Here is a 12,908-nt window from a genome sequence, read left to right as displayed (position 1 = left end):
TACAGAGACAGATTTCTTTCTTCTTTGTCAGAAGGCTTAGCCTTCTGATTAATACTGGGCAGTATCATGCTTATTATGTATCTCATGATTAAAGAGAAGTGGTCCTGATGCCCAGACAGGTGCCAGGACACTGTTTTGCTTCTTCATGATATTTGCTCATAATATTATTGAGATTTTTCCAGTGCTGTGTAGGTCTTGCAACATGCTGAGGTGCAATCAAATATAATTCATATTGTCACCCTAAAGCTGGCAAAACTGAGGTATCAAGAGGTGACGTGACTTATATAAGACCTTTCAGAACTGGCAGCAGAGCCAGGGTTAGGACCCAGCTCTTTGGAGGTGACACTGAGCTCTTAACAAAAGACTGGTTACCACTTGAAAACAAGGATGGCTTGAATACCTATTTTACAGCCTAGGAAAAACCCTACAGGAAAGCTAGAATAGTCTTGTGAAGAAAACAGATTCAAGTGTGGTTTGGGGTTTTTTGGAGGGGAGTGTCAGTCATGTGTTAGCAACACAGCTATCTCTGATTTTATCACTATCAGCATACAATTGAACGAAATAACAAATTAAAACCAAAAGAGCTAGTAAGTCGCAGCCCCAAATCCACCCACCCAACTCCCAGCTCTGATGAATCCTTTCAGGGAATTGGACACAGCTTCTCCGATCAAACCTGAAATAACTGATGCAGGGCTGTCATTCATCCCAAGCTGACTGATCTGGAATACAGAACATATCATTGAAGAAAACTTGATTCCTGGTACTCATTTATTATTTTTTGCCATCAGTAGACAACATCCTACTGTTGTCATTGGGCTAATGTTTTCATATAGTCATTATCATAAACAATCCCTTCATCACTTATTTAGATTTGTACAGTGATAATACCTAAGATCCTCTCTCAGCACTGAGGCTGTCAAAGGAAAGGCTGTGTTTACTTCTTTAAAATACTCTCTGTGAAAGCATATATAATGTTTATACCAAAGATGCCTGTCTTCTTGATCCCAAGCCCATTACAAAGTCTCAAGCGTGATAAAACTTGACAACAAACCCTGAGTTGTGCTTTGAAGCAACTATGGGATTAACTTACGACTTTTTTTTTTTTGAAGTATCAGTTTGATACAATGGAAAATATACTTGTCTTTAAAACTTCTTGTGGAACTGCATCAGGCACCTTCTAAAGATGATTCAAAGCACTCTATCTAAACACTTCAGCAGTGTGGATTTTAAAGGCTGAAAAACATGGAGACGAAATTTGCAGCTCAAGACCAGCTGCCGTTGGTCTTTCAAACAATAAAAAAAAAAATAGAGTATGTCTATGAATTTGCTGCATTTGGCTGTTTGGCTTTCAGTGAAAAAGAACCAGGCAAAGAGCCAGTGAACCATAATAAAATGTCAAACCATTCCATATTTGGAAGTTGCTTAAGCCAGAGGCAATATTCAGGATGAGATCACTGAGCTCTGGCTTGTAGCTGTCCCCCTCCTTGTAAAGAGGGGGACAAACCTTAAAAAGCAGTTGAGGAAAAAAGCATGGGCTGAGAGATAAAAGATGAGGGAAAGGAAGTTTTGGAGAGTGTGTGTGGGGGGTTCTTTCTTTTTTTTTTTTTTTTCCCCCTCCTCCTTACATTATTGAGAGAAAATGTGTGGTGCATTTAGTTCTACTGAATGACATCGATCTGACTAGCCTAGGGACTTGGATTGTATTTCAGTCTCAAAAACAGGTATAATATGTAGCTAGCTCAGTGGTGTAGATGTGCTCCATGTTGCGTTGATAATATGCTGCACACCTGAACAAAAGGGACAAAGCCTGAGGGTGTCCTATTTACTCTCTGGCTGTTCAGCTAGAACAGCTGATAACCACAGAAAGATGGAAAGAGTTTGTGGTACTATATGAACAAATACAGATAGACATAGCTACATCCTGCTTGTCTGGACACTTACCAAACACAGTAAGAGTCAGGAGCAGATTTCTGCGGAGTGACTGGCAAAACTGCACACATATGTTCCTGGATCTGGGCTCCATTGGACTCAAATGACTTTCATGCATCCGCACTTCTACTTGCTTAGGCATATTGTTGGCACTGGAACAAAAAATGAAAATCAAGTAAAAGCTATAGCACAAGATGCCAAAAGTGAGAGGAAAGTCTGGATCACTTCCATCACATATAAGCAGCGAATCTGATGCATATTCCAGTGCTTCCCACATCTCGCAAAAGCTGTATCTTTACTGCCCTGAAATGGCAATGGTTTGTTCTTTAAAAGGTCTTATTGTTCAAACAGTGGAGATGTACCCAGAATGAATTCACTGGCCACATCATCCCAACTGTTTTATGGATTAAATTATTTGTGCTGATCTCAATTTCCCCAAAGGTCATGGTTGTCTACTGAAGTAGTAGAAACTTTGTTCTTCAGCCATCTCCCCTATCAGGAAAACACAGATTTAAATACCTGATTTAATTCCAACTTGGGAAAAGAGTTTATAAAACAGGATTTATTTGCAAAATAAAGCATTCCAGAATATTTTGACTTAATCTTCCCAAAATGTTTCATTTCAACATTAACATTTTATTTTAATATAACCAAAATGCTGAGGTCAAAAGAATCTTTTTTAAACCTGGTTCTAATAAGATTTGATCCACTGCCTGTGAGAAATAGTCAGAAAACTATACATTCCTCATAAAAACTTTTGGCTTCATTGAATTGGCAGAGTTTAGTGGAAGACATTTTTGACTAATCTGTTTTATATCTGAATAAGTGATACGCATATGAGTGCAGGAAGTTGAAGGCCATGCCTTCTAACTTTCTCAATGCATGAGAAATCTTTAGCAATAGCCTCCTTTCTTACATACAAAATCTTAAACTGAACTTGAAAAAATACTACTACAAGTAAAACATGCAGTTTCCCTAAAGGCTAAAGGTGTCTACTCAAAGAAGAGAACTGGCTGAAGAACAAAATTTTTATTATCAAGAAAATAGAGATCTCACAATCTGGTCTTATGCCAGCTTAGAACAGGAGTTTAGAAAAAGGAGATCAAATTTTGCCTCTATAATAGTAGATTGAGGTCTATAGACCCAAAATAGGCTTACAAGACAGATAAAATTTGACACCCATCAATCCACCCTCTGAGGACTTTGGCAGATGAGGCTACGCTGTCCCACAGTGAGTCTGTCTGGGGCATACCATTGACTGCCACAAAACTAACAAGCTAAAGTATTTCTAGGAAGACAAAACATTTCTTAATTATATATATGCAATTCATCATCTTCATAACATTTCTCAGAGAACTACAATTAAACCTCTAATAAGAATTCAGTCACTGCGATGCAAATAGTTTCATGATTAACTCATGATGTTCCCATTCAAAGTGAAAAGGAATTCCTTCCCAATATATCCTGTTGTGGAAAAGGTAGCTTCAGCAGTAATACAGCAGGGGATGCATTTAAAAAGAAAAAAAAAAAAAGGAAGAAACCTAAAGAGTTGCAATTTTGATTATATACTTATATATTTTCCAAGGGTAGCTACAATAAAATGTACTGCTGATGGTGGAATAACAGACAACGTTGATGCACATTCTCACCATTTAAGTGATAGGCATGCCTATTCCTTCAATAGTTATGAATGTGCATATGAGAGAGAACATTTTTTCCCTTGCTAATCCTTATTTATTAGCAGTTATTTGAGAAGCTATAAGAAAGATGAGACTGTGACTGCAGCGTTCACGCATATGAGCCACAAAGCCGCTAAACCACAGATAGAAGTGTGCTATAAAAATGAAGGAATTTGAGATCCAAACTTTGCAACTGAGGACCCTGCCTTGTTTCACTTGCACTCTAGCATCAATGTATCATTTATTTGGATTTATATTCACCACAGACATACATCTCTCTGAAACTGTGAAATATGGGCAGCTGAAAATAATTCAGAAGAAAAATTTAGAGGCTCTTCTACTACTAAGTAATTAGGCAGAACTGGAACGGATCATTAGACAGAAGTCCTTGATGTTATATGTCTTTCTAGTATTTTACTTTGGGCTAGGTTTAGTCTAGTTTCCAGATAGAATGCTGTCCCTTTCCCATCTGATCTCACACATAGTTCACAGTAACTACAGCCCAAAGAAAAGCCACCTTACAAGTATCTGCTTTCTCAGCTGTGGGCTACTCTAACTGCCACACATCCTTTTCTCTAATTTGCAGACAACAAGAGCACGTCATTCCCCTGCCACCATTGCTCAAATAAGTCCTCCCACGTAAAAGCAAGCCTCTGATCCTGCTCAGATTCAAGCCGTATTTCTATTTCTATTCCTCTCTAAGCAGCAGCAGGTGCTTGCCGCCCCGATGCCCTTTACACGCCAAGTCCAGTCAGCATCGAAAGGTTCACCAAGTGAGGGGATGGTGGACCTACTCCATGGCTGCAGTGACTACTTCAGGATCATACCCCAGCTGAACCGACACCAGCTCTGCTTGAGGTGATCAACGCAGAGCTTTTACATTGTAACAACCTTCTTCAAAAGTTCATGTCAACTGCAGATATCCAAACACTCACTGAGAAGAGAAGAAACTGAAGACACACAATTCTTTAAGGGCATTCCTAAATTCCCAGAAATCTAATACCATGCTGTGTGCTTCCCTCACATGCAAAAAAGGGGCTTTACCCTCTCCAGCTCTTCAGGATTACATGTGAATTTCCAGCATGGACTGATTTTTTTTTTTTCCTAAGGAAAAAGACTAATGCTAAAATATGTTAATTGCACAGAGCTGTTACAAACAGTGATCATAGATGAATACAATCAAATGAAAAATTGGACCACAGATGATAACTATCTAAACATCTGCACTGTTAACAATGGTATTAGTAATTAGATTTTTATCACCAGCCAGAGACGTCGTATTGTTCAGACTTTTCAGTATGTTGCAACATATTCTGGGGGGGGGCGGGGAAACGAACAATACCAAAATAAAAATCTTGAGCAAGTAATAAAATAAGCTTCTTACATAACACATGACAAGATCAATATTTGGCTCCAGAAATTTTCTATGCACTTACTAGGAGACGAAAATCTGTTTGATCTGTGAATCACGGAACCTCCAAAGAAATGGGCTTGTGACTTATGAACTGAGTTATCTATCTGGTGCTCTTCCTGTGCCTCTATTTCTATCTTGTAAACGGTATTCAGCTTCCAAAAGAATGCAAAACTTCTTTGCTTCTTAAATCTGCTGTCATGTAATCACTTAACAGCAAGAAGTTCCTGCTGAAGTCAATGAAAGAAGGGCAGGTGTAAATCAGGGCAGAATTTGGCCCGCTGCGGACCTCAGTCCATGTGGCAATCTTGCACGTGAGAGTATCCTATGTGTGTCCAGGCAGAAACACTCTTGTCCTCTGGCCACTGAGGCAGCAGCGTGGAGCTGAAGCTTTCTCCTGGCTGGGTGTTTGGGGGGAACACATCCCCTGCACATCTTCTAGCAACAGACAAAGCAAGAGGAGCCTTGTGCTACAGATTACTGTAAATTCAGTAAATATTTTTCTCTAGAAAGCCCGTGGGATCTGCCCTACACTGCTGCTGACAGTCACTGACAACACTGCACCCCCAAATACCCCGTGGTCTCCGCACCATGAAGGCCACAGTGCCATGGTAAAGCATGGCACTAAATCTACGCTGTGTGGAGGGAAGAGGCTTAAATACTTCAGATTTTCTTGCCGAAGGAATGAGTTAATGCATGACAGAGTAGAACTCCACTGCACACAAACTCACGGGCAGTGCCAGGACTCTAGTGCAAAGTCAGATGTGCACCACCAACGTAGGCCCCTGCTATGCAGCTAAACACCACCAATACAGTCTCTGCAATAATGACATTAGTGGTACCTCCGTCCATAGGTGAATATCATAAAACAGCACAGAACCCATTTGAGCAGCTGTGATCTTTCAAACATGTAAATGATTACCTTGGTTAAATAAATTACTGTTCCACTGTGTTGAGCTTCCATGGTTATTCTATTTTCACGAAACAAGTGAAGCAGTCGAAATGCTTGTCTGAAACCCATCAGACCAAAACCTCTTTTAGTCTAACTTCACTGAAGCCAGAACACTATAATATAAATTAATTCTACTCATTATTTTCATATGTCATAGTGACAAGTAGCCAAACAGGCAAGCTCTGAAATAGGCCCACAAGAGAACTGTAAGGACTGAGACCTTCAAAGAAAAGAGAGTATTTTCTGCCAGCTACAGGCACTTGAAAACATTGATAAGACTTGTAATTAAAACAAAAACAAATAATGGAAAGTGTGCAGTCATATGAAACACCACATACCAAGAGCCCAGTGCCACCTATTCTCCTCTTTTCAGGTGGCACTGACCCCTAGAAAAGAAGGAAAGGAACCCCTTTTAGTCCAAATCTGATTTTCTATTCACCTTAGGAAAGCAGAGAAGTGTCTTAAGGTGAACACAATCTCTATTTTCACCTACTCCACATACCCTCTACTCTGCAAGGGTGGTATACAGGTGCATTAACAGAAATGAAAATCAGAAGCAAACTACGCAGTTTTCCTGGCTTTTATACCGCCTGAAGAAGCAAGAGGTTAGCCGGTGCTCTTTCCAGCATCTCTCATCTCCACAGTATGCGCAAGGTGTAACAAAAATCTGTCCTGATATACCTGCTTGATTTTAGGTTATCTAAATAATTACAGTTAGCTTTGCCTGTGAGAAATACAATTCTACATGAGATAGAACAATCTATTTATCTGCAGACTTTAAGTTACAGCTTTTTTCTCCTACTGGTTTTTAGACATAATGGTGACAAAATGCAAGAAAACAGTTTATTAAAACACCAAGCTCCCTTGAATTTTTTTGTTCCTATTTCCTCCAAGCTTTTTTCTTAGATTTTATTTTACCTCCCTCTGGGAAAGTCTGCTGTTCTATTTCACTTCCACTGCCTCTTTCTTTCTTTCTTTCTTGTACTCCCATTGAAGGTTATAGACCTAAAAGGATGGAAAAACTGTTTGTTTTCTTTCTTGGTTACCAAATATAATTCATTTTTTCATGAAAGTTAAGCATTAATAATTTCAACTTACATACTGCTTGAGTGACAATTCCCTTTTATTTTCAGTCAGTCATGGGGAAAGAACTCTGCATCACAGAACACTTCCCCAGCTTGGCAGAAATCTAGAAAAAAGACTAGAGGGAAAGAATAATCTAGGATCTAAATGAAACATGTAGGCAAAGACTGTAAGGAGACTACTGAAAGCAGATGCTGAAAACAGGGTAAATTAACAGCAACCGTGTTTAATCTGAATAAGGCATTTCAGCTGTGTCAATTAATCAAGCAGGTAATTTGCAGTATAAAACCCAGTTTTGGTAGCAATGCTTAGAGACTAATTCAGTTTTAGGAGGTGGGGGGGGGGGGGGAAAGTGATGGGCTGTTAGAGGAGGGGATGCTGTTGGTATGGCAAGTGATTATCTTTGCATAAGAAAAATGAATGTGTACAGTCATGTATTTAGGGGCCTGGTAAAATAGCTCTTGGAGGTTCAGTAGGGGTTACTAAGTAGAATCACTCAAGGTTTTAGCAAAATGTTTTGGTAAGTGTTTATGGAAGTGTTATGCTCCTCCTGGAAAACCATGAATAAAGCACTAGTCCAGGTTTTGTAGCTTCCATCTCAAACAAGGCAGCTAGAGTCAGCATTGACAAAATGACCCTGTTCAGGCTGGCTTATGTTTCACTTCAGGCACTTGGACTGCCTCTCAAGCTGGATGCTAGCTACTCAACCAAGCACTGCTCTCCTCTGAAGCAATGAGTAAACAGCAAGCATAAATGTCAGTACTTGTTCAGTTGTATTCCTGGTAGGACTAGCCTTTAAAAGAAGAAAAAAAAATTGGAACTAGCTTTCTTGACCCCAAAATGAAAGTAGGAGAGCTTGCAAATATTTCCTTTGCCAGCCATCTACCATGCTGGTAGGTGGTTCAAATGTGCTCACAGCCTCAAAAGTCATGCTAAAAATGGTGCCATAAAGTTTGGTGTATATTAATCTTGGTGAATCCTCACAGACTCAGCTCATCCTAGCAACCAGGGGAATTGCATGGGGAAAAAGTGAGAACTTAACCTGGCCTGGAGGATATTTGTTAGCAGCACAACTTAGACCAGGGTTGTACCTCCTTCCCTCTCGCTGGAGCACAGGAAAGATGCTGCAACTGTGTCTGATGATATGGGATCATGTGCTGTACCCGTGGCAGGGAGGGGGGGTATGGATCTGCTCCACCCCTCGCAGTCTGCTTGCTCCTATCGCAGATGTAGGAAAGGGTCTGCTTTGGCTGCTAGATAAAAGAAGTGTGACTAGAAAAACTTGTGTAACTTCACCAAAGCAAGTGATTTCACTGGTTGGATGTGAGGAGTCAAGGTCATCTTCCACAACTCTTGTGAAACCAGGGCTCAGACATAAGCTTTGGTGAAACTTTAGTTGAGCTGAAACAGAGTGGTCAGCTGCTTAAATGACTTATACCAAGATAACAGCTGTTCAGCTTCTTTTAGGGCAGACTCTGTGATTATTTATTGTTCCACTACCCCATGGCATGTGCTCTAGTGTTTGTGGGCTTTTAGATTAGATATATTTTTCAGACCACTGTGGAGCTGGAAAATCTCTGGTCCTGTCTCAACCGTACAGACTCTTCACAAACATAAAAAATGCAAAAACAAACACACAAAACTACTACAAACAAAAGTAACAAAAGCATTAGTCTGCATGAAAGATGGATGCTTTTTTAAAACTCTCTTAGAATTGGCAGGAGGTTTCTGCTGACTAATATGCCTTTTGATAGTTTCTCCACCTTTAGAATTTGGCTCAGGAAGCTTAATGCACAATGGGCAAAGGGTAATTTAGAGGCCATCTGAAAGCAGGAGCAAAGAAAAATGAAGTATAACACGACTGATTGCTAGTGCAGCCTAGAGCTCTTCAACTGAAGGATGGATGAGCTTGGAGCCTGAAGGAGGAAACCCTCTGCCATGAGGAGAAGCCAGCAATAGGAACAAATACCCTGCCTGGAGCGCAATGCAGAGCTGTCTGGTTGGGAGCCTAGCAGCTAGAAAAGCCCACAATTCGTTTACAAGCATATGGTCTTGAAGTAAAGGTCATAAATCTGCCAGGCAGGAAGGAATTATCTTTTCTACTCACAAACAGTCACATGCGCTATGTATTTGTCCATGTACATGACACTGACTAATCTCTTTAGATATATGGTAGTGCATGAAGTCTCTTCTTGTTCAACATTTTTCCTATCAACTGGCACCTTAGTTTTAATATAGTATTTTATGGCACATTATATGGAGATCAAAATGAGTCCCTGTGGAGAGGCTGTGAACTACATGGAACCACAAAGCACTTGACACTAATACGGCATATTGAATCAAATCGTTTCTGTCAGAAAGAAAATAATTGTATTTTACACAAATAGTTATGTAACTGCATACCCAGAAACACAAAGGCAAGTGAAATCCTGACTTCTGCCTTACCTCTGGGAGTGGCAGGAAGCTAGGAGAGAAAGAAATCAAGATAACATTGAGGTTGTTTTTTTTAAGGGAAGAGAGATGGAAACTTCTGCAGGAAATTGCAGAAAGGAAATCTATGACACAAGTCTCGGCGCTTACTCACCGAGTGAGTCTGAGGAGCGGGATCTGCCACAAGCTTTACGGGTATCTTTGCACCGGGCCACTGCGGTGGCCACGCTGGCCACGGCCTGCAGCGCTCAGCTTTTTTGTGTGTGTCCCACCCAGCCGTGGGAAACCCTGCTGTTAACACCTCAAAGACAGTGTGTGTCAGGGTGCTCTGCCTGTGCACATTAGAAAGTTAAGTGGCTTTCTAATTTAGTGGCATGGCAAAACCTGATAGAAAGACAGAAAGTACCAGTTCCTAAGAATTAGGCCAATGTAACTATTCAGAAATAACGGGAGATAGGCATCAAAAGAACTTCTAAGGTCCTTGGCAAAGAAGATCCCCTGTCCTTTACTACAACACAAGTTTTCCTGATGGGAAATTCACTTGTTGCAGGACTGCCTGAGAGACCCAGAGCTGCCTGCTGTGTCTGCGCATTGACCAGTCTGCAAGCAGGCATGAGCAAACCAAAACTCACTGCATGCGCCTTCCCTTGTGAGCTTCTCTAGGATGAAATAACACTGCCTCAGCAGAGAGTAGCTGTTGCTTTTAGAAAGACAGACCTTGTACCATATTTCACACTTCAGGAGAAACAGAAAAAGCTTCCAAAATTCTTCCTGTTGGCCAGGTCCTCTGATTCAGACCAGCTGAGGATCTGGCTATGCATTTTTTTTTAACAAGTCTTTAAATTTGGCACTGACTTATATATGTAAAACTCTGGCTCTGTCAATTTATTATCTCTGCTTTCTTGATTCTGAATCTCAGACCGCAGCAACCTAAAAAAGAAAATCCTAATATGACATAGCAAAAATTCAGATCTTAAAGAGAATATCAGTTCTTAGGGGAAGGAGGATTGCTGGTTTGTTTCTTGTTAGGTATAAAGTGACCTACAGGGATTGTATTCTATCCATCATTTGGAGTCAAAAGAAAGAAAGTGTATTTCAAGTTATATAGTATAATAACTACCATAAAGATGGTCATGTATTTATTTAATAATGCACATGTGGAGTATCTTTTTAAGTGACAGATTTCTGATAGGGCTTTATAATGGTGTAACAACCTGGGAACACTCTGCCATGCATGCTTTACCACCCCAGAATTATGTACTGCGGCGGAGATGGAGAGTAGTAGAATTAAGGATGAATCATATTGTTGTTATGGCAAAGGATATAACAATGATGTGCTTTGTGCAAAATTATCTACTTAAATGCTCAGAAACTCGGAGACAAGTAAAATCACGATCTTGCATTTGCTTCAACCTGGGGGGTGCCACGTAGCACAAAGAAAAAGGCTAAGAAATGATTTGGGATTAACATCGTTTGCAAGGGTACTGAGCAAAGATTATTAAGCCAGTTTGGATGTGAGAAGTTCAGAAATGAGGCAGCTCCTAGACATGCTGGCTAGGGACAAAAAGAGGTGGAAGTGTGGGTTATTTCTGTGGAATTCAGAACAGCTCACAGACAGGCAGACTGAACAAGGAGCTCTGCCTGTGTTTGGCCGTAAGAAACAATTTTGTCATGACAATAGGGAACCAAATGAGAGCTCCTGGCTCTCCTCAGTGATGGCTCTTGAACCACTTTTTCCTGTGGTAAGTTCTCAGAGGTTTGTCAGTGAAAGCAATTATACCAGTGATTTTGCGAGGCACCACTGGCACAGAACAAGTTTCTCCTGGGTATGTAAACCCCCATGGCTGAACTGGTGCATCAATGCTCTACAGTTAAGAAAGCTCTAACTAAATCAGGCATTCATCTAGACACTTTTAGGGATAAAAGGACCCAATCTCAGTTGCTTATTTTTTTCTCATCAAATCTATGTGTTAACAATTTATTGCCAAAAGTATGACATGTCAATGGGCAGAAAAACTATGAAACATCAGGAAAACTCTCCTTGCTTCCACACTAATGACTATCGCTCTTGGTACCCATGTTAAAAGTTCCTTATAGCCTTCACAGCAGCATGCAAGTGCCAATAAGATGCACTGGCAGTCTCAGCAATGCTGAAGTGCTGTAATCTTGCAGGTGATTTCACTAGCCATGGAAAAGAAATAGCTCCAAATATCTTTCAACTAAAAATACTGTCCACAGACAAACTGCTTTAACCAGCAAACAGAAGTTCCCTCTCTTACTAAAGCTTCAACTTTCTTTTCTATTGTACTCTGAGAAACCACAAAATGAGCCAGTTACTTCTCAAAGTACTAAAAAACCCTTCCAGTTCATCAAAGGTATTCTGAGGTGTGACTGGATAATGCTGGGTTTGCTATATACAGCTGACTAGGAAAGATAGAAAAATCAAGCAGGAAAAAAAAATCAAAGCTCCTCTCTGACTTCCCGTGGTTAAAGTCTGAGATAGCTGACCTTTCACTTTTTCACAATTTTGCTTTAAGCCCTGCAAAGGTCACAAATAGATTCAGGTTTGGCTAGACTTCAGATAGCTTTAATAAAAAGAAACTAGTTCATTAAAAAATGCATTCTATTCCATGGGATGTTTGTCAGGGAGCCAGCACATAACATTGAATCCAGCACTAATTCAACTCACAGCCTTGTATATTCTGTTATAAAACATTTCTCAAAGCTTTCTGTGTGGGAAATCTCTCTTCCAGAGAGTACTGTGGACAGAGTCAGAAACTGTTTGTACAAAGAGCAACTACTAAGGAGCCTACAGGAAAACAGCTGAACTTCTATGGAGAAAATGTCAGAATTTGGATTAGAGTATGGAAACTGAAAGTCCCGATTTGCTTCTGTGTACCCCAACAGATGTTAATTCTGCTTAGACTGTAGATAATGATGTTTCTCAACTGTTCTCCAAAATCTCTCCTAAAGGAAATTTTAAACAAATACAAAGCTAATTTATCACTGCAATGCTGAGTGCCAAAAGCCTCCATTCAAGTGCAGACGTCTTGGAGCATAATATTACAGACAGACTGTATCTGTTCATCAGTACAATGTAATTATTTATTTCACAAGCAGAAAAATAAAAAGACATTTTAAGCTTTTGCTGTCATCATGTGGCATACTCTATCTTAAAATGCGCCCTGTTCAAGAAACTTCTAGTCTTTCTTCTCTCTTACTCATTTTGTTGTTTTTCTTCCAGAGTCTCTGCTTTTCTTGTTATGCCAATGCACTTTTATTATAGCCAGATATTCAGACTGCTTCAATCACAGCTATTGCTCCAACAGTCTGGCTTTGGCCAAACTTTGCTCATGTTTCCTATTGAAAAAATTCTCAATAAAAATTACTTGGGCTGGGCCCTGAAAAAGCAAAGAAACTTCGT

The 12,908-nt window shown here is 40.1% G+C and overlaps 1 protein-coding gene across 3 annotated transcripts in view; it reads right to left on the bottom strand.

Moving 5' to 3' along the window:
* Positions 1-12,908, bottom strand: part of SLC1A2 (solute carrier family 1 member 2) — a 100,274-nt gene that overhangs the window by 36,959 nt on the left and 50,407 nt on the right. For all 3 annotated transcript variants that reach the window (XM_064512782.1, XM_026099952.2, XM_064512783.1), the window contains one exon: positions 1,942-2,081. In XM_064512782.1, the coding sequence (XP_064368852.1) occupies positions 1,942-2,071 (130 nt within the window). In that variant the 5' untranslated portion in view covers positions 2,072-2,081. The remainder of the gene's footprint in view (positions 1-1,941; positions 2,082-12,908) is intronic.

This window comes from Dromaius novaehollandiae, chromosome 5 (assembly GCF_036370855.1).
Source record: "Dromaius novaehollandiae isolate bDroNov1 chromosome 5, bDroNov1.hap1, whole genome shotgun sequence".
Taxonomy (NCBI): Eukaryota; Metazoa; Chordata; class Aves; order Casuariiformes; family Dromaiidae; genus Dromaius; species Dromaius novaehollandiae.
This window is presented reverse-complemented; position numbering and strand designations above follow the sequence as displayed.